A 26,771-nucleotide genomic window follows, 5' to 3' on the forward strand; every position below is an offset into this window, starting at 1 on the left:
AGGTCCCACGAAGCAAAGGCAGTCCGAGATTTTAAGCAAGTTCTGTTAGGGGCGGGGAGATGAGGGAGAGCGGCCCAGGTGGAACGGCGCGGGATGTCCTGAGACTCCTGGGAGAGTGAGTCCCAACCCTTCTGCTCGCAGCCCTCAGCCCCGATTTCACACCAGCAGCTCCCGGCTAAAGCAAACGCCCCTCAGCGATGCGGGACCCGCACAGCGGGTACCGCGAGGCGTGGAGGATCAAGGCAAACGGTGAGTCCACACAGTAGCAAGGACAGGCTCAGAGAGGTCCCACGAAGCAAAGGCAGTCCGAGATTTTAAGCAAGTTCTGTTGGGGGCGGGGCGATGAGGGAGAGCGGCCCAGGTGGAACGGGCGCGGGATGTCCTGAGACTCCTGGGAGAGTGAATCCCAACCCTTCTGCTCGCAGCCCTCAGCCCCGATTTCACACCAGCAGCTCCCGGCTTAAGCAAACGCCCCTCAGCGATGCGGGACCCGCGCAGCGGGTACCGCGAGGCGTGGAGGATCAAGGCAAACGGTGAGTCCACACAGTAGCAAGGACAGGCTTTGTGCTGATCAATGTTTTGTATGATGCTTAATCTTTGTCATGTATGTCTTTTAACAGCCCTGAAGAAGTCTGGTTATTATGGGACGAAATGCGTTGGTTGTGCCTATGTCCTTGTTATTTTTAAGCAAGAAATAAAGAATGGATATTTTAACCATACCTGTTTCTTGGCATCTACGTGAAATTAAATGAGATGATGTGCAACTAAGTTGGAAATTATGGAGAGATACAAATACTCTGTTCTTGTTTATAGTGTTTTAACTGCCACCAAGAGAGCTTCTCCCTTATTGCTGTTTTGCTTGGTACATATGGTAGGTGAGGGTTGGTAAGAAGGTAGGTGTTTTGGTAAGTAGGGACATAGGTTGGTGTGTTTGATTAGGTATGGTAGGTAAGGTAATGTACGGCAATTATCTTAGGCATGAATTGTAAGTATGATATGTAGGTAGCTCTGGTTGGTAGGTTGATATTGTAAATTAGGATGTATGCAAGCACCGACTTTCTTAAAGATGCAACGAAAATACTGGCCTTTTGTCAAAACAATCTACTATTCAGTAGTTTGCTGTGTATCAGCTTTAAATTCACAACTTACATGCAAACTTCATATTCTGAATCATTTTTTTTCTTCTCTGAGGATGCAGTTTAACTATGCTAATGCAGTTCATTTAGTTAAGGAGGCTTACTCCTTGTTATCATATTGCTATAGCCAAGAAACAACACACAGAGGCTAAACTATCACCAAATACTTCAGCTAAAAAGTAAAACCTATTTTGCCAATGCTTGTTTTTCTGTGAAGAGAACATAAAACAGTACAGCACATCACTTTTCTGTTGAGCTGCTCACTGCATTGGTTCTATTACAATCTGCTAAATGGAGATCAGTAATTTTCCAGGCTTTTTGATGGGTAAGACAACGGTTGTGTTTTCAAAATGGAAATGACATCAGAAGATAGAAAACCCACTCGCATTTTCAATAAACAGATATGAACATGATTTAAGAATAAATGTGTAGATGGAGCATATGATAACATTAAGTAGCAGAAAAGTTTGAGGGGCTCTGAAAGCTTAAATGCTCTCAGAAATTACATTGATATTTGTTTATTTGAACGTCTTACCTGTAACCACAGCCCATGCTCCATATTGTTTCACTAGATCAATACGGCTCACCAGGCGTGGGATGAAGTATACTCTGAGAAGGCCATAGGAGTCACATAGGAGATGAAAGCCTTTTTTGGCCATATAACAGGCCCCAACCAATGCAAGAGTCTCCACATAGCTGTGGCAAGAGTGGGCGATCTCGCGGTAAAGCAGGTAGAAACTATCAACAGCAGCCATGATATCAAAAACTCTGCAAAGACAATTAAAAAAACGTATTATTTCTAATATTCCACATGAAAAACTGAACAACTTAACATATACCCAATCGGCCAAAAATACTCAAAGTAAAAAACATAAGATCCAAATTACTTGTTAAGCCCAAACCCATGGATTACCAAAGTTTAGATGTATCTTTAACAATTGTATTTGATGGGTATTCAGACAGAAGCCAATACCCAGAGCCTGGAAGTGAAGACTGAAAGAAACATCATCTAAGATGGTGTTTTCAAGATTAAAACATGAGAATACTATGAACCAGGAAACACGATTATTGTCTTATTCAGGTCAATGAGATGGTCAGTCCACCATACAACAAGAACTATGTCTGAAATTGCAAAATGGAAAAGTAAAAATGTGTTTTAACGTTTAAACATTTAAGGATGGGACAGGTTTCAATTCTATTTTTCTAACAAAGCCCATGCCTATCTTTGCTTTGGGACTTTCAACTCTCTGGTGCAATCCACATCTTATGTAGAAATTTGAGAGAGACCCCTTGAACACCAAGGGAATGGGGTACTTTAACAGTATGAAAAAAGATTATTTCCCTAGTGAACCTATGCAAGACAACAACTTATACTTAATGTAATTAACGGACCTAATTGGAGGACCGCTACACTCATTCACTGACTAATCACTTCAACAGCAGTAATGTAGTACATCATTTATTATTGTAAAAATATATTTGTACAAATACAGTTAATCAATTAAAAAGCACTCATTTGAGAGCTAATCCTATACAAATACTCATAAAAATGCACAAAAACAATATGTGAAATGCAATCTATAAAAACACAGATTTCAAAAAAGCAGTACATTCAATTGGCATTGATAAGACTCAAAGATAAAAAGAAAAAAGATGAAAAGGAAGGATGAAAACAGGAAAAGGAGAGACACGCAAATGACACAGAACTTGTCAATGAGCGTTGCACGTTATGAGGCTGCATATACACCAAATCCTGACAATATATAATTATTGTTCTACAAGATAAGTGTCTATCTCCCTTGATCGTGCGGTAGAGCGTCGACGCGTTTCGATGGTCTTATTGATAGGTTACCATCTTTATCAATACTATTCTAATTAGTCTCTCCCACTAGTTTCGGCACTGGATGGTTGCCAGTGATGTCACAAAACTCCTTTCACATGTTACTGGGTCTTATACATATTCAGCTTAAGTGGTCGGATGTTCATTTCCCACATCATACTCGTTTAGGTTCTGTTCCTGATCCTGGTTATGTATGTCCTGGGTTAAATGTCCCTTCCACTCGTTTTTCATAGGCTGATCCCTGTTAGGCTTTCTTAAAATTTATCTTCACGTTTTTGAAGGGTCATGTGCTACACTGTTCCCTTTGCGTTTTTCTGTGGGACTTCCCAGCGCGCTGATAGATATAAAGTCTGTTGTTCTTCTTACGGGGTGGGTACCTTTTCACTGACCGTTTTTGAGAAGGGCAGAATCCTCGTCTCCCATACCCCTCGTCCTTCACGATCAGAAAGTTGAAACTTAAATGGATCCTTACAACCAGGGTATTTGACGCCACACTGGTACATTAAGGCTGGCAAAGTCCCAGCTACTGATGAAAAACTACATTTTCACAATATGATCAATAAATATCCATGTTAGGCAGCACTTGTTGATGTTTACTACTAGTCTTCATTGCTGCAGAAGACAAAGTAAAAATTACATCCCTTAGATCTGGGATCTTCCTTGCCTGAGGACATCAAATCTGCTATTTTGAAACTGCATACTCGATTCTCCGAACTACCGGTCTGATCAGGAATTTCTGTCTCAGAACTATCAACCTACTTGGGGATTCATCCCTTCCTCGTCTATCAGCTCAAGGCCTGCCATACGTGACCCTCAGTAAATTCTTCTGCATTTGAGTCTATGTGCCCACTTCAGAGGCCACACACTGGCAACTATGCAATTTATATAGCCACTTGGTATTGAATGAAGAACCTGAGTCATAAGGGAATGATGAAATCATTTTGGGGACTCATAGGCCTCATATTCTTACTCCCTGTGTACCTTTTTGCTTTTTTTCCATGGTCGCTAGTGCCCTGTATCCGCCAGTGTTTTAAGCAAATGATGTAGGGAGAAAGATATTGCCATATGTCTGACACACATTTAACTTTTGTAGTTTTCTTTAGCACCGTGGATTACTTAGCTGTTTTAAATGCACACCATCTTTCAAAGGATACTTACTTGTGGAGTGGTGGTCTGCTTGGCTTGGTTGGAAGCTGCATTTTTGACTACTGCAAGTCAGCAAACTGGTGGTCGGCAGTCCACTGATAGGATACAGAGAGCAGCCTCCCCAACATTGTTGAACATACAAACACTGGACACCAACAAGGGTGTTCCTACCCTTAAAAATAATCTAAACTATGAGATATTTAAACAGGGGAATCCTGACCTTCATGCAATAAGAGACCTGAATTGAGCCCTGGAAAAAACAACTGTTGTAACTCAGAAGTTTACTTTATGCAACATAACATTCATCAAAGTAAAAAAAAAAAGAAATGAATGGAGGGAGGGATAGCAGTGGTAGTTCAGTCTGCCCTGTTCTGCAGGAACATGCCAGGTTCAATGGCTAGTGAATTTTAGTTTGATAATTTAGTTAGCAATAGATAAGGAAAGGACGATTAAAATAGAAAGTTTCCCTTCTTAAGGTGGTCCTGGGGTTGTTCTGCCACATTATTGAGTCTTTTACATATTGCCTTGCAATACTATAACCACAGTATCTACTACAAAAGTATAGGGACGGTAAGCATCTGTGAAATTAAGTCAAGTAATTCACTATTAGGGTGAAGAAAGACTCTATCCTGTCACCTTTACTGATCAGAGTATGTATAACACCACTAATAATATGATTCAGAGGCACATCATTAGCTTCAGGTACTACGAATAGTAGACATGGCGCACAGCCATGTGTGCCATGCCATCCCTACACTGAGTAAGATATAGGTAAGCTACCCCTACTGCAGGCCTTTAGCCCAAAGGCAGGGTGCACTATTCCTTGTGTGTGCGCATATCAACAGGAGCAGATATGCTGCTACAATGTGAGGTCCATTCTGTGACGTAAATGAACAGGCAAGCCATAAAGTATACATCGACTGAATACTCTTCAGCACGAGGTTTCTAGCTCCACGATTGCTTCACTGATTTCTAAGATGTTTGGTACCAAACGTCTTGACTTATAAATTCTCACTGATGCCAGTGTTGGATTTATTAAGACATTCACACAGAAGACGCTTTTAGATTGTCCCCTGAAACTTAACCCTAGTGGGGTCTTTGGCCGGTTTCCATCAGCCGGTCACCACCAGACCTGTTTCTGAACTCATTGGATGAGAGCCAGGCTCTCAGAGGACAGAAACAATACCTGCTCTGGGCGCGGGTGTTTCACACCTACTCCAGGACAGGATGGCCTTCCCAAGCGGGAAGCTTCAAATGGTGATGCCCCTTTTGAAATCCAACCCAGGAACCCCCTTGATAGTGGGGAGGCCAAGCCTCCTTTCCTGCTCCACTTCTGGCTAGAGGAAAGGCAAAAAAATTAGTTAGATGAGGAGGAGGGTCCTCTCTCAGCCTGCACCACCCCTAGGGCGGGGAAGGCAAGGTGAACGCCTTCTCCTGAAGTTCCACCATCTTGAGATTGTGAGAAAACCTCCAATCGGGCTAGGGTAGTACCTCTTCCCACAGGACGTAGTCACTAGAGGGTGTAGACACCCTAGAGATAAGTAGCCCATTGGCTACTGCCTGTCTCACCATAAATTGGGTATTTGGGTGTCTCCCCGAAAACTTGACTTCAAATTTCAAGGACCAAAAGAAGACCCAGGAAGAAGACATGCTGCAGAACCAGGAACTGAGCCCCACTGCAGAAGAAACTGCCACCAAACCATGCCTACTGCAAAAGGACTCGACAGCTGTGGCCTGCCATCCCTACCTGAAACCTGTGGAGCCTCCAAGAAACCCAGAGCCCAGCCAGTCTTCGCCAATTGCCTTGGACCTCTTTTTGGATTAGTGGCACTAGTCCCGGTCTAACCGCCAGGAAAGACCGCTAGGGTGAAGACCGTCACAGACAATGTCTACGCGATTCACCCCACCAACCAAAAGTTGCAGCAGCCAAGGCTTGTTGACCACCAGACCGGTAATCAACCCCTACAACGCATCCACTTCCTGAGGGATCCTCACAGTACCTGCGATCGATGCTGGGAATAGCCACGCTCTGGTAAGCCTGTACCCACTTTTTGGAGGCATTGACTGGGTTGAAGCAGCAACTTGGGTATAACCATGACTGACAGCCCTCACTGCACCTGTAGTTGAATGCCACCAGTGAAGAACCAATTCTGCATCCCAAGACCTCAAGCACTTCCGACCAAGGTAACCCAGAACTGCCTTTTGTGCCCGAGCCCTGGGACTTCCAAAAATCTGACTGCCCTGGAGGAGAACTTCCTGTGAACTCGGGGTGACTGTTGTCCCCAAACTCCGTGGCGGAGTATTGCCTGCGTCAACCGCAATGGTAAAAGTGTTGGCAGTACTCTCCTAACTAACCCTTTGCGTTCTTCCCCTTCACCTCTACAGCCTTTGACTGAGGGCATTGACTGCTGTTGCTTAAAACTTGTAAGGATATGTCCTGAACTGCTTTTGGTTAAAAATCGGCATACAAAGCATTTATTGACTGTTGAACGAAATTCTTGGTTTCTAAAATATATATATATATATATAAAGATACCAGTTTATTTTACTAATTGTTCTCGAGTGTGTCTCATTTATTATCTCGGTGTGTGAGACAAATGCTTAGCACTATCCTCCGATAGGCCTAACACTGCTTGCCCACACTACTTTAAAAATAGCATTAGAATTATCTGCTTTTGCCTCTGCACACCTATTGGCAATCCACTGGACTCTCTGTATGGTGTACTTGATTTTAGTACACTATATAGAGACCCAGTGTCCTACAGGAACCTCCAACCTCTCACGGGCATAGATATGAGATAAGGGAAGGGAGTCAGTATCACCACCTCCCCGAAGTGAAAGGTTCCAAACCTGTTGTAGATGTGCCATTACTCCTGGAGTGGTGAGTTTGATGGAAGAAAGACCTGATTCATCAAGACTGACATCTTACGCCATATTAGGCAGAAAACAAAGCTAGAATACTTTCATGCAAACACACTGAGGGGATGAATTGATCTAAATGAGTGACAGTTATGTAAGAAACAAACCACTCTTTAAGGAGACTCACACACATTTCCGGGACTTAGACATTTCCAGTCCATGCGGCCACAGCTCAGTCACCCTGTGACCTAGGCGCAACACTTAACACCGGCTGTTAAGAATGGCATATGGGTATAGCCGGGTTACATAGAAAGGTCATGTAGCCACATAAGCAAAGCACTTTTTAGGTGGAACTGACCTTTTACCCCTTTGATATTTCAATTATTTTACTTTTGCTATGCACTGGTTATATGAGCTAACCATTTTAAACCTTGCTTTTGTTAGCTGTCAGCCTATTTAGTATTGTAATGTATATAAACTAATTTCTGATTGTATTGATCTTTTCCACTGCACTTTAACCCTCTTGATATTTCTATTATGAAATTGCTTTTACTATGTACTGGTTATGTGAGCAAATCCTTTATATCGTTATTCTTGTTAGCTCTCAGCCTTTTTAACATTGTAATATATATTTCTGATTTGATTGATCTTTTTTAAAGCACTTGATGCAAAGGTTTTTACTAACGTGCACTTAATTTTAAAAAATCTTAAATCTGAGACTCACACAAAACAGCGGCCACTGAATATTACATGAATGAACAGATGCAATGATGAGGAAGTGGAAAAGTGAATTTAACTAGACACCGCCCATTACATACAGACGTGAAGGCAGGACAGATTACAGCAAAATGAATGACGTTCTAATTTCAGTGCTATTTCGAACCCATCACAAAAAGTGATAGGTGGAATGCTTGAATGAATGTCAGCAAATGGTAATTCCCAACCACCGTTATTTTGCACACCATGCCACTTCAGTTTGGACCCAGCTATATCCAAATCAGTCTTGACCCTGCTCCAGTGGGAACAGACCAGCATGAACTGACAAGCCAGGTCCTCCCTAAGTAGGAACACAAGCAACCCAAGACTGGTTCTGCCCTAGTTATGGGCTGGTCAGTCAGGTATTGTTTGGTTCCAGTAACACTGTATGCATGGGAAACTGAGGTGGAAAGGTGTGCAAAATAACGATAGACTTGGATGCGGCCCAAGTAATTACCAGTGGCTGAGATTAATTGAAGCATTCCATCCATCAATTTTTTGTAGACTTTAGTATTTTGAAACCAGAGCCAGGGTAGTAAGACATATGGAGAGGATTATGTAAAAGGCCTTAAAATGAACCAAAACTGCAGAGCGTTGGTAAAGGAATCACAGGGTGCGCTAAACACTTTTCAATCGAAACAATCCCTGCCACAGTAATCAAACATACTAATGAGACAATGAGTTCAGCAATTGCTTGGGAAAGTGTGGAGTTTACAAACGGCAGCATTCCATCCATTTTGTAAAATAGAGTTGCTAAGATTTGATCAAGCGACACAAGGGTTGCAACATGGCTATTTGTTGATGTTTTGAGATTCTGGAGGGGGTTCAGAGCGGATACTTCAATACAATTTATTTGTTAAATTCCCCGATTTGCTGTTTTTAACATGTTTCCTGCAACTGTTTACTTTAATCATTATTTAGGAATAGTCATTATAGCATGTAAATGCAGGTCATGTGATTTCTTCTTGTATGTAGATTTTTTCGGTTGATATGTCACTGGGGTAAAATAGGCTTTTGTTAAAGTCCCCAGTTGTTTTTCAACTAGCCTTCCTTTACTTAAAATACCGGCCAAATAAGGAAAATTACCGTCACTTGACAACCATAACCACATACTTAGCCGGCATTGTGGCGTCTCACCTGCAAGTCACTGCTATCAGGTGTATTAGTATAGAGACTTCCATGGAAGCAAACAAACCAAGCCTATAATACCGAGATGGCATTAGAGTATCACTAATTAACCCAAGAACTGGAAACAATGGCAGTGATAAGGTTGTTATTAATATGCAATTGCATTTAGAGACACTTGACTCCCTCTAAGCGGCGTCCACCTACAACTGCGTAATTTTAACAGGACATAATCTAACGTTGACATTTTAAAAAAGATACAGTTTTCTCAATTAAACAAGCATTGGCAATGCAATAGGTCTCGCATTAGGAAAGTTTGAGCAATTGGTATTGTAAGTGACAAATATTTCATTTATGTGTTGGTTTTGTAAATAGTGATAATAATAGCTTTGTCATTTACAATGCCAATAGTTTTAACTTTTGCAAACGTGACACCTATAGCATTTGTAATGCAATCTGTGTTGTATTTACATGACTTAGATGTAATAATATTACAAATAACAATGGCTTTTATTTTTTTTAATAATTAATACTTATATAAAAGTTATTGTAATTTATAATGGCAATAGCTTAAACTTTTGTAGATAACTTTTGGGAAGATTATGTTCATTGTATTTTATTGTGATGCAAATCCAAAACAGCAGTGAAATATTAACATCTTTTTGTGACATTTGTAATAAAGCTTGAAACATTGAGAGAACATATTAGAACTGGTTGTTGTTGAATGGTTACACAGAGTGATGCTGTAGCCTTCAGTGGTGCTGAGTAATGCTGTGGCCTTCAGTGGTGCTGAGTAATGCTGTGGCCTTCAGTGGTGCTGAGTGATGCTGCGGCCTTCAGTGGTGCTGAGTAATGCTGTGGCCTTCAGTGGTGCTGAGTGATGCTGTGGCCTTCAGTGGTGTCGAGTGATGCTGTGGCATTCAGTGGTGCTGTGGCGTTGAGTGATGCTGTGGCGTTGAGTGATGCTGTGGCGTTGAGTGATGCTGCGGCGTTGAGTGATGCTGCGGCGTTGAGTGATGCTGCGGCGTTGAGTGATGCTGCGGCGTTGAGTGATGCTGCGGCGTTGAGTGATGCTGCGGCGTTGAGTGATGCTGCGGCGTTGAGTGATGCTGCGGCGTTGAGTGATGCTGCGGCGTTGAGTGATGCTGCGGCGTTGAGTGATGCTGCGGCGTTGAGTGGTGCTGCGGCGTTGTCGTGCTGCGGCGTTGAGTGATGCTGCGGCGTTGAGTGATGCTGCGGCGTTGAGTGATGCTGCGGCGTTGAGTGATGCTGCGGCGTTGAGGGATGCTGCGGCGTTGAGTGATGCTGCGGCGTTGAGTGATGCTGCGGCGTTGAGTGATGCTGCGGCGTTGAGTGATGCTGCGGCGTTGAGTGATGCTGCGGCGTTGAGTGATGCTGCGAAGTTGAGTGATGCTGCGAAGTTGAGTGATGCTGCGAAGTTGAGTGATGCTGCGACGTTGAGTGATGCTGCGGCGTTGAGGGATGCTGTGGCGTGAGTGGTGCTGTGGCGTGAGTGGTGCTGTTGCATTGAGTAGTGCTGTGGCGATGAGGGGTGCTGTGGCATTCAGTGGTGCTGGGTGATTATGTGGCGTTGAGTGATGCTGCGGCGTTGAGTAATGCTGCGGCGTTGAGTAATGCTGCGGCGTTGAGTAATGCTGCGGCGTTGAGTAATGCTGCGGCGTTGAGTAATGCTGCGGCGTTGAGTAATGCTGCGGCGTTGAGTAATGCTGCGGCGTTGAGTAATGCTGCGGCGTTGAGTAATGCTGCGACGTTGAGTAATGCTGCGACGTTGAGTAATGCTGCGACGTTGAGTAATGCTGCGACGTTGAGTAATGCTGCGACATTGAGTGATGCTGGGGTGTTGAGTGGTGCTGGGGCGTTGAGTGGTGCTGGGGCGTTGAGTGGTGCTGGGGCGTTGAGTGGTGCTGGGGCGTTGAGTGGTGCTGGGGCGTTGAGTGGTGCTGGGGCGTTGAGTGGTGCTGGGGCGTTGAGTGGTGCTGGGGCGTTGAGTGGTGCTGGGGCGTTGAGTGGTGCTGGGGCGTGAGTGGTGCTGTTGCATTGAGTAGTGCTGTGGCGATGAGGGGTGCTGTGGCATTCAGTGGTGCTGGGTGATTATGTGGCGTTGAGTGATGCTGCGGCGTTGAGTAATGCTGCGGCGTTGAGTAATGCTGCGGCGTTGAGTAATGCTGCGGCGTTGAGTAATGCTGCGGCGTTGAGTAATGCTGCGGCGTTGAGTAATGCTGCGGCGTTGAGTAATGCTGCGGCGTTGAGTAATGCTGCGGCGTTGAGTAATGCTGCGGCGTTGAGTAATGCTGCGGCGTTGAGTAATGCTGCGACGTTGAGTAATGCTGCGGCGTTGAGTAATGCTGCGACGTTGAGTAATGCTGCGACGTTGAGTGATGCTGTGGCGTTGAGGGATGCTGTGGCGTGAGGGATGCTGTTGCATTGAGTGGTGCTGTGGCGATGAGTAGTGCTGTGGCATTCAGTGGTGCTGGGTGATGCTGCGGCATTGAGTGATGCTGGGGCGTTGAGTGGTGCTGGGGCGTTGAGTGGTGCTGGGGCGTTGAGTGGTGCTGGGGCGTTGAGTGGTGCTGGGGCGTTGAGTGGTGCTGGGGCGTTGAGTGGTGCTGGGGCGTTGAGTGGTGCTGGGGCGTTGAGTGGTGCTGGGGCGTTGAGTGGTGCTGGGGCGTTGAGTGGTGCTGGGGCGTTGAGTGGTGCTGGGGCGTTGAGTGGTGGTGTGGCGTTGAGTGCTGCTGTGGCGTTGATTGCTGCTGTGGCGTTGATTGTTGCTGTGGCGTTGAGTGCTGCTGTGGCGTTGAGTGCTGCTGTGGCGTTGAGTGCTGCTGTGGCGTTGAGGGGTGCTGTGGCGTTGAGTGGAGCTGAGTGATGCTGTGGCATTGAGTGATGCTGTGGCGTTGAGTGGTGCCAAGTGATGATGAGGTGATGTGTTGGTAGTCAGTTGATGCAGCACTGGTGCTGTGCTAGTGCTGAGGTAGTGCTGCGCTGGAGCTGAGGTGGTGCTGTGCTGGGGCTGAGGTGGTGCTGTGCTGGGGCTGAACAATGTTGAGGTGGTGTGGTAGTACTCAGATGCCGCTGAGTGACGCTTATGTGGGGTTGCAGTAGTGCAGCTGAAGTGGTGCTGCGCTTATGCTGATATGGTGCTGAGGTAGTGCTGCACTGATGTAATGGTGCTTGGGTGGTCCTCAGGTGGCGCTAAAGTGGTGCTGTCCTGCTGAGTGATACTGAGGTGCTGAGGTGGTGGTGGTGTAGTTGCGGTGGTGCTCGGGTGCTGCTGAGTGAAGCTCGGGTGGTGCTGCAGTAGTCCTGCTTTCTTGGTGATGAGTTACACTGACTGGTGCTGAAGTGGTGCTTTGTGCTGGTGTGGTGCTACGATAGTGACACTGGAAGGGGGGCAGGGGGTGATCACAGACTCCCGGACTCCAGGGGCAGGCACTGCCCCTGCTGCACTGATAGCTACACCTCTGAAAGAAACTGGTACAGGGAGAAACGGATGTAGAAAGGAAGCGGGGTACGAGTGGAACCTGGAGATGGCAGGAAATCGGTGAAGAGAGGAAACTGGCGAAAGTACGTAACTGATGTATAGGAAACTGGTGTAGAGATCAAAGTAGCGTAAATGGGAAACTGGCGTAAATAGTAAAGTCTTTGTAGAAAGATAAAACTGGCTTGAATAGAACACTGCTGAAGAGAGAAAATGGTTGGAGTCTGATACAGGTGGGACATGTATAGATGTGAGAAAGCTGAAAACAGGAAGCCCAAATAAAAGGCATAACTGGTAAATATGAAACTAGCAGAGAGAGGGGTCTGGTGAAGATGTAAAACTGTTGTAGACATAATTTGGTATAGATAGGCTCACAACAAATATAAAGCTATCTGTAATAGAGGGGGGGGGATAGAGGAAAGGAACCCACAGAGAAGAAAAGAAACAGTGAGAAAGAAAAGAAAGAGAACAAGCAGACTGGGTAAGGGAATACCAAATTCTTTTAATCTGCTTTTATGTAAAATAGGTGACATTTTGACAAAATTCTGCACACTCTTGTAATGCCAAACTCCCATTTAGCGCTACATTTCAGCGTGAAATTAAATGGACGTGAGGAGAGGACACTTTAGCGTTAAAAATAATATCGCCCAAAACACAAGCACCTGAACGTGTTTTGCTTGTTCGTGATGTTCCCATACAGGATTGTGCATAATTATGCATAAAACGTAAAGCAAAATTACACAAGATTATGCCTGCTGAACCAAATTTTTATCCCCTGCCTGGAGCGTGTGGTATGGAAAAAAAAACACATGTCCGACGACCAAATCTCATGCGGAACATCTTCGTCAGGCTACTCTTTTAAGCACACAACTCAGCATTCTGAGACTTGTAGTTTTGGATTTAACGTGAAAGGTATTGGCCTGTAAGCTTAAGACTCTAAAGAGCTGTTAAAACACCAGCAATGACTGTATGTGTTCTACATAATATGAGATCACTAAAAAGCAAGGGTATGGACTTAACACAATAGGGCGTAGGAAGTGAACACAGCGGCTGTGTGAGAAGAAGACGGAAGACCAGACCTTACCCAGGAGGATGCAGGTCATTAGAAAGGCCGCTGCAGCTTCATGGTTGTCGCCTTTCGGGTGTCGGCGCCAAGCTGCTGGCGGAGAGTCTGTTAGCATTCATGCAAAGTGAAACGCTGTTCAGCTTAGTGTGTTTACATTAACGTTTAACATTTGAGCTTACTAAAATAAATGTTTTGAATAATTTTTGCAGACTAAAAGACGGAAAAAAAAAGAAAAAAAAAATCAAACCTTAGGAACGGGTCCCAGGAAGCACGGTGTGCTCCGTGGCTATAAAGCAGGGAGGAAATGTTTTTAAAACAGGAAACATCTACAGATGCTGGAAACAAGAAACACCACGGAGGAATGTTGACGTTAATTAAAGCAGGACAGACGATGGGGGTGTGTGGCAGGGAAAGCAAGCAACAAGCTCTCGGCATTGCTCTGAAAAGACACACATGCTCGCCTTGATAAGTGAGCTGCCTTCGAGTACTCGTCCCTCTTATTGCCTAGGTTTAAAGGCAAAAAGGAAGAACATGTAATTTTAAGATTAACGGACTCATACTTTTTTTTAAACCAATAAAACATTGTAAGATCTTGCGGCCGCTTTAAACGAGAGACTGTAAATATATACGTAGCACACCTGTGAGACGCAAGAGGAGCTACAAAAATGCAAGTAAATACCAGCAATGAACCATCCGCTTCGAATAGATTACATTAACGAATACTTAGGAATTAGTACTGAAAATACAAAAAAAGATAACTGAAAGCTAGAATATTACAAAGTACGATCTGAAAACTTACAAAGTGGCAGCAACGTTTAACTGCAGTGAACAATGACAAACAGATCCTTCCTACTCCAAGATGGCCCAGGGTCTTTTTGCAACCAGCGCAAAGCTTTCTCAGTGCGCGATCTCTGTGTTTTACCATAAAGCAGATCAATATGTATCGCGTCGGCAGTTAATACTGAAAAGCGTTTCCACTTGTGTGGTCTGAAGTAGCCGGCCTTAGAAGAGGGCGAGGGAAAAATCGGGGATTCGCAGAGGTCAGGTTGTGCTGTACCTCGCTGAAGCACTGTCCTTAGGCTAAAACTTCAATGCTTCGCCAAGATTAGAGCGCAATATACAACCCTCAGACTTTCAATAAAGAACTACATAGTACTGCTATTTTCAACAGAATGTGTATAAAGGGTAGGGAAGTCATTGGACGCCATGCTGTGATAGTTGTGGGATTTAACGCAATTCTGTCCAGATTCAGGAAATTAGTAACATTGAATACATTGTGTACGGTGCAAGGTTTAACCGGCGGCATGGCGCCTACTCTGGTACAGCACGTATATCTGTCAGCGCTCTAGTTCTTTATCAGAACGTTGCGTTGCAAACCACGCCTACTTGAGGGAATCCCTCGTTATTATGACGGCTTCCGGTACCGCTTTGTTTCTATGGTTACAAGAGACGCGTTGAAACTTTTAGAACGAATAAACAAAAACCGGTAAGTTTAAACGGCGAAGGAGTAATTGTCTACACAGGGGGAGGCGTACTGTAGATCTGAGTAGACGACGATGTTTTGAGGCGACCACGTCAGGTTTACACCCATGATTAGAAATTTCAAATTGTTCTTATTTTTCCAGTTTAGTGCAAGGTAGCTTTGTGGGATTTATGTTCTTTCTTTAAGCAAGTTTGCTGCCTGGTGATCACACACAACCATACAGGTGGATACTGTATGAAAGCACTTCTAGGAAACGGCAGAGAGGTAAGGAGGCGAGGCGAACCTTTTATGTGTTAATATACGTTTTCAGGGTCTATTGCTGCCCTTCTCATGGTATACCCGTTGTGCCTTACTTTCTTTATGCATGTGCTGCTCGCTCTCTATATTTGTCACGTTCCACGAAGAGCAGAATTAATGTTTGTGTGTATATATATATATATATATATATATATATATATATATATATATATATATATATATATATATATATATATAATGGTTTATTTTGCTTGTGGATGTTTACTCCAATGCTGGGGAGCAGCGATTGAAGTACATTTAAAGAAGTGGGGAAACTGTGATGCCTCCTACAGTGGGAGCGGGGTCCAAGGCATGGCTAAAAAACAAAATATTCTATAACTTTTTTCGAGCCTTTCACCTTCAGGTAACTACATATAAAATTAGGCACAGACTAAATGAAAAATAAATGCAAGTTAAGTTAATCAGTGAGAAATGCACTATCACGTATTATGAAACCTCAGTTACTGAATGCACTACAGCTAATGGGCTCATTGATCATCTTAATAAAGGTCTTAATATTGATGCCCCCAAATTGGCAGGGCGTAGTGTGCCACCCCTGATGTTTGCAGACGACACGCTGTTGCTGGCCAAGTCCCCTATGGCCGTGGTTCCCAAAGTGTGCGCCGCGGCGCCCTGGTGCGCCGTGATGAGAAGCCAGGGGCGCCGCGACGCCGTGCAGGATGTGGGTCGTGAAAACTGCAGCCACAAGTCCTCCCCCTTCTTTGTGCTGCCTGCCAGGTCAATTGATCCCAGCCCTCGCCCTCTGCATCTGAATAGCTCCAGGGCTGCGCTCATCAACCAGCGCCTTACCTGCTCCTGCTGCCCCAGTAACGAGCTGCTAATTACTGGACTCCCATTGTCTGTGCAGATAAGACAGGCCAGGGCGCATGGCAGGGGGGGGGGGGGGCCTGGGGGCTCTGTGATTACAGCTAATGTCAGGTGTGAATTTTACATAGCTGCCAAGGTTTCAGATTGTTATGTCTGACATTTTCAGGATTTCATTGTAATTATGAGTGACGAGTGACACTTTCACCCAATCAAAATCAAGCAATGAAGAAAACTAGGCAAACATATAAATATCAGAAATTACAGCCGTCTGAGCAATAAGAAACTACAAGATGATTTTTAAACTGCTCTGAAGAACCAGAAATGGAGGTGGACTAAACTAATGCCCTTGTAAGATCGTACTGTTATACAAATGTGCAATCATGATATTAAACAAGTCTTTTCGAGGAAGTATTTTATTATAGTCCTGTGCACATTTGCAGACATGCACAGTTAAATAGAAAAGGTAATACTAAATCAATAAAGTCAGCTGACTCGCGAACACTGACAGGCATTGGACATTCATTGGGCAAGCCTCAGCTGAGGTACACACAGTCACATAACTCACAGCGTGCACTGAGGGTGCGCTGATGTAGTGTATTATACTCTCACAATTCATTAATTCCCTAAATCAGTCCCGTCTGCCCTGGTTGGCGCACAGCTACCTGCCAGCCCCTCAGCTACTCTATGATGGTGTTGTATGCATTGCAATGCATTTTATACGCTCTTTGTGATTGCAAATAAAGTTTTAAATGGTGATGGCTACTCTGAATCCTTCATCATGTCTAGGCTTGATTCTTCATGTAGACCAGTGGTTCCCAAAGTGTGCGCCGCGTGCGCCGGTAAAAAAATGGTGGGGAGCCACGGCCAACTGCCAATTAGGTCAAGGGAGCCACGGTTCAAAAAAGTTTGGGAACCACTGCCCTATGGGTATCCAGAGGACGCTCGACAACTTTGTTGTCTTCTGCAAACATCGGGGCCTGGAGATAAATCTTCAGAAGACCAAATATATGGTCTTTAATGGCGGTAAAAGCACACGCAGCAATCCGACCCTGGGGGGCCAACCACTCGAAAGAGTGGGCTGTTTGATTACCTTGGCATCACCCTGACGGAGAGTATGGACTGGGGAGCGCAGATCAATAAGTGTAACTGGAAGCTTACCCAGGTGTCGGGATACATCCATAAATTCTTCAAGGGGGCAACACACAAGCAGTTCTATGCACCCATGGAGGCCTATAGGACACAGGCAAGAAGTGCTGCGTTATATGGTGCAGAATTTTGGGGCCATTGTACACTCATATACCTTGAACGCACTGAGAATGCGTTCATCAGACAGCTTCTTAGCCTACCCAAAAGCACTCCATTGATCCCGCTGAGAATGGACCTAGGAATTAGACCAATTGCCGAGGATGCCGCACTTAGACCATTGACCTTTTGGAGACGCTTGTGGAGTACTCCCGAGCTAACCCCGTATAGTGAGGAGTTAACAGAGATATTGGGGCTGAAGGGGGTGGACAAGATACCATGGTTGAGGCACCTTAAGGCGTTATGTATGTAATTGGGACGCGTTGATCTGTGGGATGACCCCAAACCGTGTCTCATTCACTAAGTAAGAACACACTGGTAACTGCCTACAGGGAATACCGGCTGTCCAAGATGATGCGTAGCTCTTCATCGGGACGGCTGACAAGCGAATTCCTTATAATTAAAAATACCTATCAGGCAGAGCCCATCCTGGATAGCATCCAACCAGTGTTGGCACGAACATTGTTTCTCCAGTTCAGGCATGGGTGCCTCCCTCTACGATCGTATGTTAAAAAATGGGGGGGACAGGTTATGAGTGAATGTCCTGCATGTGGTTTAGTGGACGAAACTGAGGTGCATGTTCTTTTCCAATGTGATTCTTATAGGTCGCCAAGAAGACGCTGGCTTGTACAAATTTGCAAGAACTTGGGCACAAGACACTTTAGTGAGGCCTATAGAATATTGAAAACTGAGCTCCACCTCCCAATAGTCTACTCTGTTTCCCGTTTTTTATTCTCAATGGGGTGTATGAGGAGGAAGTTTCTGGAGCCTTCTATGTAGTGGCCGAATCTAGTGCATGGTCTGCTCAGGCTTGCTAATATTTTTTATGACCCATGGTATTTAACTTTAAACTGTGTCTTTTTTAAAGAAAAGAGTGAGCATTTCCTCTTGTTTTAAAAAACTATTTTATTACCCATAGTGGCTTTTAGTACTGTTCTTAACTTTTTTCCCTGTGTATAAGTACTGACCATATGCACTTGCACTTTATTCTAACTGCTTGTTTTGTGGCGACTGGATGTAAATTGTACTAAAGTTGTTGATTCCTGCGGTAACGTTATATGTTTTATTCATTTTTGTGACGCTTTTATGGTCAATGTACCGAAATAAAGCTTTTCAAACGAAACAAATGCACCACAGATGTCTCTGTGTAACCAGAGAGCCACAGAATTGGATCCTGATTGGTGTAGTGGAGAATAGTGACTTGTGTATGTTTAGTGCTACGAGGTCCCATTCTGTGAGAGAAAGCACTGTGAACGTGTAACCCCTTATTTTAAACTTGCATTACACAGAGTATAAGATAAGCTGCTACAAAATGGGGGAAAAGATTTAAAATTTTAAAAAAAGTGCTTCCAAGATATAGTTTGGGTAATACCCAGACTGTACATAGGGCATTTTTTATAACTGTCCTTTAAAAGCACACACTTCATAGCTCAACTGGTAACTTCCTTGCAATACCACTTAAAAATAATAAATGTATGTCATCAGCATGCTTCAAGTGACTCCATATATTAAAGCCAATACCGACTTCTAAGCACCCTTTACATTTGCAGATTAAAGAGTTGCACACATTTACATTTCTTTTCAAGGAAGCAGGCGCCCTGGCAGGAAGGCCTTTTGAGCTGTCTGGCCCTCCCTCGGTTTTACAGCACAGAAGAAAGACTTCTTGTCTTACAAGTCTGCTGAAACATTTCAACTTTCGGAATTAACCATCCCAGGATGGTTGTCTTTTCATAAAGAGTAGGGGAACTGTTTTCTTAAATTAACAAAGTATGGGCAGGTTGTGCTCCTCAGATCCTGCCCACTTCGACCACTGGTGGGGAGAATGGGCGCCTATCAATGGTGACTCGCAGAAGAATAGATGATATGAACGCTCAGATCTGTGCCTGAAGGCTTCCTATTGAAGCAGAGATAGGTATCAATGTTGCCATTACCTACTCTGGCAGTAACTTTGTCTCATACAATCTGCTACTAGAACAGTGTGCTGAGTGTTTTCGAAATGTACAAGCATTCCCGTAAAAGGACACTTTCTGATTCTTCCTCCTCCAGTCCTCCCTCTAGGGGGCATCAGGGGGCTAAATATGAGGAGCACTATATGGAGAATAAAATTGAAAAGATTTTCCTAGATTCATATCTAGGTTATATCCCTTGGAGGTTGTAGGCAAGACCATGCCTGAATACGTTTTTAGGTCGAGGGACCGTAGGCTGGCTTGCCAGCCGGAAGTCCGGAGAATTAATGTGTCTTAGTGTGGCAGCTTAAACCCGCCTCTGTCCTCGTCTCTCCTCCATTGGCTGGCTTCCTAAACGGAGGCCAGCCATTGGAGGAGAGAGGCGTCCCTCCAAAGAAGCTCCGTCTTTTTCGGATTCGGGGACATGTTGGTGCTGTTCTTTCCACTTTTAAGCCCCGCCCCTTTTGGGGACGGCCAAACACGCCCCCGATTCCGAAAAGTTCAGAAGCTTGCGGCGCCATTTTTTTGTTTGTGGTTGTTCTCTTCGGTTGGCAATGCAAGGTGCGGTGTCGGAGAGCAAGCAGAGGACAGGCCTGTAATCTGTTTTTATTAAAAAGTTCATGCTTTGCCATGTTCTGCACCCGTGCGTCTCAGGATAGGTTTGCGGCGTGGGGCAGTGCAGCGCTCAAAGGGTGGGCCTTTTCTCTTTCTTTCAGTGGGTTTGCGGCCGCCATTGTTGCCCGGAACAGCCTCGTTTCTTTATCCCTCTACACATTTTCGCGGCGGAGGCTGCAGTTTCCTTCCTCCTCCCGTTGCCCTGCAGCATCGGAGACAAGAAGAGCCCTACCAGGTGAGATGGCAGCGCACAATGCAGCCCGGGCAGAGGGGCGGACACAGGGGCAGCTGCAGAGCAGTATCCCGGCCCAGGGTAGAGCTCTGGGTGGTTTTCCTCCAGCCGATTCCCCAAGAATCGTTAAAAGGAAAGCGGGTACGTGATTTACACGTTTAGTTTAAGGACCGATTGTGACTGCTGAGAGTGTGAAGTCGTTCGGGAGGGCGAGGCTACTTTGGCTTTAGTTCCCGTCGCCGGTTCTGCCAGTTGTTAAAGGAAGCCCACGGCGGTCGGGCGCGATGTTCGCATCCACAGATATTCTGTGGTTCCCGATTAGTAGGGTGTCTATTCTTCTCTGGTTTATTCCGCTTTGGGAGGACGGTATTGCGTTGTGCGCGGCAGGGTGCGTGGGCCGTGCCTTGTAGCGCTGTCGCTATGTCCAGTGTTCGGCGCGTGGCCGTCGTGTCTTCTCTTTTAAACTGAGATCTCTCTTCCGATTGTCTATATTCGTGTGCTTAAACTCGATTAAGGTAAAGGTTTATACCCCAGAGTTTGACTTTGCTAAGTAATCGCAGATGTTGCTCCGTTTTACAGAACGTATAATTACTTTTAAAACAGTAAAATATTTGCAAAAAAATCTGGAGTTCCTGCTTGCGGTTGGTAGTAGTGTTAGGATGTTATTCCACTGTTCCTTTTGCCTGTATGACGAAGCTCCACGAGTTGATGGTACACGTTTATTTTGCATGGCAATCCGTATCCCAAAAGCTTATATTGCGTGTTGCTTGAGAGGGGCCAGACCTACGAAATTTGTTTGGCAGCTTCAGATATACTCTCTGGCTTAGTGACATTTTAATATTTGGTGGGACACGGGAAGTATATATATTGAGGGTCCCCTGCGTTTTTGTTGTTGTTAATTTTTATATTTATTTCTCCGTATCGGCTCGTTCATGCCCTTGTAATGTTATCAGTGCTGGATTATTGTAATGATTCAGAAATGGGGCACCACAGTAACACCCGAATGTCAAATTACTTCGTGTCCGCCAGGGCAGAGCGCTTGCAATTGAAACTTTAGTTCCCAAATATTTGCATTCACAGATGTGGCCCCTCCACTACAGACGTTATTGCAAGAATTATGTTACGGTTTAGTAAAGTTGTTAAAAAAACAATGCGTCCTCGCATACATTTTTGCGATGTGGATGTATTTAAACAAAGCATTGAAAGCAGACGCTCATGTACAGTATGCATGCGTTCACAATACATTTTTACAGCGAATGCCACATCTCGTGAAGAGACGTGATTTCGGGAATTTTCCATAAACCATCTTGTAAATGCACGAATTATGCTGGCGTAATTTCAACCACGCCTAGCACTCTACAGACCAAACTACACCCAAGTAACACTGTATGAAGTGATACCGCGCACAGTGGTATTTTCGCTGAGAAAAAAACACTTTACCAGCACAAAGTAACATTTGCACTGGAAAGGAAATGCCCATGTTACTGCAGGAAATCGCCTTGATTAAAACCCATGGCATTTAACTTCTATTAGGCATGCTGGTCTGTCAAATTGGAAAAATAATCAGTTTTTTATGGGCTACATTGTTAAACTTGGAATTTTGACTATCATACGTTTTATTGGAGGGCTTGGAAGTAGGGGGCCGGGCAATTGCTCATGGTTTAAAACTTTTCTGCTCAGACGTCCCAATAGGGACAGTTTTTTTATTCAGCAGTATTGTACTTTCATCATTAATGTTTTATATATAACGTCAACCATCATTTTTTTTTAAAACAGATTTTTATTGGTTTTCTGAAAAAAAACCATAAAGACAGCCCCATTGGCATTATAGAGAAGTAGTTTGGAAGGAGAAATGCTTTACAATTATACAAATTAGAATTCCTGCTGCCCTCCCAGAGCTGGCTGCAAGCAAAGAGTCTCGACAGGGTGCCCCAGGAGCACATTACTGGTTCCCGCCATCTCCCCATAGTTAGCCCAACATACAGCTCTGTTCGCCTCCATGTGTGTTACTGTCCAAAATGCAGATTCCAATAGAAAACTCTCAATACCCAACCCACCCCCTGGTCCTTAATCATCCCAACAAAGCCTCTCCTCCCCATCCACACTCCCAAGCATGCTGCAAGCGACTAAAATACTCAGGGAGTCGCCCAGATCCCCAGCACCACCTTCTAGACTCCTTGCCTCGCAGATCTCAATCTAGGGCAGACACTGAACACTGGAGGAGAGTCCTTGTCAGGCCCTCATCAGTCTCATCATGCCCTTCCTTCATCAAGTGTCAGCCGCTTCAATTGGCCTGTGCGCCCTCCATCTCACCAAGTACACCCTCTTCATCGTCAGTCGGGTGCTTAGCCAGTTCCATGAGCGCGACCCACACCTGAGCCATTTCCATTGATTTCTCGCTCCCATTACGCCTAGCCATGCATAGCCTGTAGTTCCCAATACATAACTTAAACCATGTGGTTGACATGAAACCTAATGCGAGAGGAATAGAAGGGAAATTGATGCACCATGTCATCTGACCTAAAAGATGCTAGTGAAAGGGAACAATTAGCAGCAAAATGCCAAAAGTAAGCAGAGTCCAACATCCACCCTCATGGGTATTGCTAGCCATCCCAAAGTTCAAAATAAATAATACAACTAATGGCGAATTTGAAATTATTCTTCCTGCGTACTAGAAACAATGACGTGCAGCAGAAAAGTGGCTCTGTGTGTGGTTGTGCGTGTGTATGGCTCTGTGGCTAGCTTTATTTGTAGGTGGCTCTGTGTGGGTGACTCTGTCTGTGTGAGGGTGGCCCTGTGTAGGTGGCTCTATGTGAATGACTCTGTGTGGGTGGCTCTGTATGTGTGTGTGGGTGGCTCTGTATTAAATATGAGCGCAAAATCCGTTCCGCTCGCGGATTTTGCGAATTTTCGGTAAATTCGCGATCCGCGAACTCCCGCGAATTTACCGCGAATTCGCAAATCCGCGAGCGGCGGATGCCGGGGGCAAAAGTTGAAGCCTGGCTGGCCTGTCAACTTGTAACTATTTTACGATGGCGCCGGCAAGCTGCCTGCGCCATCCAAAAATAGTTACTAAGTTAGCTTCAACAGGAAGCTCTAATAGATAAAATAAAGCAGGTGCTCGCACCTGCTTTATTTTATCTATTAGAGCTTCCTGTTGAAGCTAATTTAGTAAGTATTTTAGGATGGCGCTGGCAGCTTGCCGGCGCCATCGTAAAATATTTACAACATGCCCTTCCTGTGAGTGACTCATTCATCAGCCCAAAAACAATCGTGAGCGTCGTCGAGGCAGGTGTGCCTTCTTCCCAAATCTACCGTGGAAAATCAGCTGTGATGCTGGATAGAGGCTTTTGCATCCTTGACTTTCACGAGCGCAATACCCGTGCTGTTCCTGTGACCAGGAGCTTCTTTCTCTTCATCTGCTGAACTGATCTTTCTCTGACCTTTTATACACACAAGAAGCATGTGTGAACTCACATGGAAGCCCTGCCCGTTTGGCCCCGCCCACACACTCGCGGTTTGCACCGTCTTCCCGCCATTCAGCCACTATGATGGACAGCTCACTCAAGGGACCCCTGCGCCCTTCGGGGCGCCTGACTTTGGGCTTGGAAGCCCCCCCCCACACACACTCGCAGTGTGCACCGTCTTCCCACCATTGACCCACTATGATGGACAGCTCACCCAAGGGAACCCTGCGCCCCTCGGGGCGATTGCATAGTAACACACACATGGCCGCTGAAAGCCGTGGAAAATCAGCTGTGATGCTGGATAGAGGCTTTTGTATCCTTGACTTTCACGAGCGCAATACCCGTGCTGTACCTGTGACCAGGAGCTTCTTTCTCTTCATCTGCTGAACTGATCTTTCTCTGACCTTTTATACACACAAGAAGCATGTGTGAACTCGCATGGAAGCCCTGCCCGTTTGGCCCCGCCCACACACTTGCGGTTTGCACCGTCTTCCCGCCATTCACCCACTATGATGGACAGCTCACTCAAGGGACCCCTGCGCCCTTCGGGGCGCCTGACTTTGGGCTTGGAAGCCCCCCCCCACACACACACACACTCTCAGTGTGCACCGTCTTCCCACCATTGACCCACTATGATGGACAGCTCACCCAAGGGAACCCTGCGCCCCTCGGGGCGATTGCATAGTAACACACACATGGCCGCTGAAACTAGTAAGCTGAAATGATTCAGCAGGGCAAATCCGCGGATCCGCAAATCCGCAAATCCGCTGATTTTGCGGATCTACGATCCGCAAATCCGCAAAATCCGCGGATCGTGGATCCTCAAAATCCGCCCATACCTACTCTGTATGTGTGTGCGGGTGGCTTTGTGTGTGTGGCTCTGTGTGGGTGTAAATGCAATAGGTCATGTATATGCAAGCGATTAAGCTATTGGCATTGTAAATGACAATGCCATTTATTTAACAAATAAGCTATTGGCAATGTAAATGACAATACCATTTATTTATGATTAAAAAAAAAAATGTCGTGAGCAATGCCAATAGCTTTTCCTTTAATAATGCCGAGACCATTGCATTGTAAATGCTTGTTGTGGATTCCTGTGTGGCCAGTTTGGTCAAGGATACTTCCATGGCAGAGGAAAGTATCTTAAAAGATCAGACTAAATAGAAGATTGATTTGGCGCTGAAGAAATCCAATGCAGGGACTCATTGAGCATGAGTGCTGTAATATAAGAAGCCTGCAAACATAGTATTTGATCACTGTCATCAAAAGTTTATTTAAGGTTGTTCATGAGGGACCAGGTGTTTTTCACTTTTAGAGGCATCAGAGAAGCAAGTGGAATTTTTAACTGATATCTTCTTTGATATTGAAAGAGCATTGGTGTTAACAGAATGAGCAACTGTTATCGCCAGAAAGAACATTGATTTGAAGGAGTGGCATACTGATACAAAATAAAAATCTGTGTCTTTACGTATGCCGATTGAGGGAAAAAGACTATTCAGTCCAGATTTGGGAGACCATTACACAGAATCTTCAAAGAGAAGAAACATTCCTTATTGTATAGCCCTAATTTTGGGGCAGCTTGTTCAGGGTTTTATTCCTCTTCAAAGTTTTCTTGTCACCAGCCCTCAAGAAAAACTGATCAAAAACAATAGTTTTCATTCACTAGGAGATAAAGAGGCAATGAAAACAAGAATCAAGGAAATCAGCGGGGGGAAGCCCTTGTCTTGCTACAGAAACCAGCGTTCATGACGGTGAAAAAGAGGGCTTACTTCACCAGCGGGAGGAAAGATATATAATTTCAGGCAGCATGGGAGAAATCTACTTCCAATGCCTGCATTCATCAGGAGATGAGGGAGAGATAACAAATAGAGTTTCTGGAAACCCCTATAGAGACTGGGCTCATTCCTATGCCAGAACCTCAAGATTCAATCAGCAAGAGGGTACTGAGGGCAGACCCAACAATCTGATGGTGAAAAGGGCTGCTATTTCGTTCAAAAGAGCAGAGTGGCATGCAAGTGTAGTTGATCGTATCTGTTTTCCACAAAACATCATGACACTCCAGTTTGATAACAGAGTTAAGAGGAGTGAACGCATTGATAAAGAGAATTTCATTCAAGATGGAGACTTTACACAGGATAATCCCTTTGATTCCTAGTAGATCTTTCATTATCACTATGGACTTGATGGACTTTTACTTCTATATTCGCATCGTAAGGGAGCATCACAAATACCTCCTTTGTTTCTGGCGAAGAAACAATCAGTTCTATGTGTTTCTCTGCGGGATCATGTGTGCCCCAAGAATGTTTAAAAAAATGATGGCACTTTTACATCTGCAGGGCAAAGATATTTTTCTATACCTGGACATTTGACTTCTCTGTTCTCACTCAAAGAATGAGGTGCTGAAGTGATGGAATGCAATGCTCTATTGTTCAAACAAAGAAAAATGCAGGTTGGATCTTTCCCAGGACAGGGTGTTTATCGGAGCTCATTACACGACAGATATTAACATGATGTTTCTTCCAGAGGAGAGAGGTGCAAGACTTAGAGTAACACTCATCTCTTTGTCATCTCGAGCAAGAGTACCAGCAGGGTTATGGCTGGAGGTGAAGGGACACATGGTTGTGCGTGTATTCCTAGCATCATGTGCAAGGCTTCAATTGAGAACAGTCTTGTCACACTTAGTAAAATATTGGTGACATTCTTCAATGGATTGGAAGAAGGAGATTTCAGTAATAAATCTGATCATATGGCAACTACAATTGTGGCTAAAGCTGGAGTAAGTGAGAAAGGGATTTCCTCTACTGTAGCCTCCAGAGATGGTAATAACATCTCATACCAGCTCCAGAGGGTGGAGAGCAATGATGTTGAGCAAGAAGTGTCAGAAAAGATGGTCATTAGATGGACGGCAGATGGAGGTAATCAAATTGGAGAGAATGATCAGATGTTTTTCAGGCACTGATTCATTTCAAGATGACATTGTCAATTATCATGTGATTATTTGGACATCCAACACCACAGCAGTGTCATATATAAACAGAAAAGAGTGAACAAACTTCTTCTCTCTCATCTTGCAGTATATATGATTGATGGGGGAAGGAACAGAGAATCATCTTCTTTCCCTGAAAGAAATTCACTTCAAAGGAAAGCAGAATATAGTGGCAGAAAACTAAA

General features: G+C 44.8%; 2 protein-coding genes across 2 annotated transcripts in view; one reads left to right on the forward strand and one right to left on the reverse strand.

The window, feature by feature from the left end:
• Positions 1 to 14,514, reverse strand: part of LOC147674138 (inactive hydroxysteroid dehydrogenase-like protein 1) — a 133,691-nt gene extending 119,177 nt beyond the window's left edge. The window contains exons 1-2 of the mRNA XM_086945200.1: positions 14,227 to 14,514; positions 1,672 to 1,904 (exon numbers count right to left, since the gene is read on the reverse strand). Of these exons, the coding sequence (XP_086801326.1) occupies positions 1,672 to 1,891 (220 nt within the window). The 5' untranslated portion in view covers positions 1,892 to 1,904; positions 14,227 to 14,514. The remainder of the gene's footprint in view (positions 1 to 1,671; positions 1,905 to 14,226) is intronic.
• Positions 14,515 to 14,863: 349 nt separating this feature from the next.
• The window catches only part of DNAAF1 (dynein axonemal assembly factor 1), a 485,669-nt gene continuing 473,761 nt past the window's right edge, over positions 14,864 to 26,771 (forward strand). The window contains exon 1 of the mRNA XM_086945201.1: positions 14,864 to 14,913. Within this exon, the coding sequence (XP_086801327.1) occupies positions 14,864 to 14,913 (50 nt within the window). The remainder of the gene's footprint in view (positions 14,914 to 26,771) is intronic.

Source organism: Lissotriton vulgaris, chromosome 12 (genome assembly GCF_964263255.1).
Source record: "Lissotriton vulgaris chromosome 12, aLisVul1.2, whole genome shotgun sequence".
NCBI classification, from domain to species: Eukaryota; Metazoa; Chordata; class Amphibia; order Caudata; family Salamandridae; genus Lissotriton; species Lissotriton vulgaris.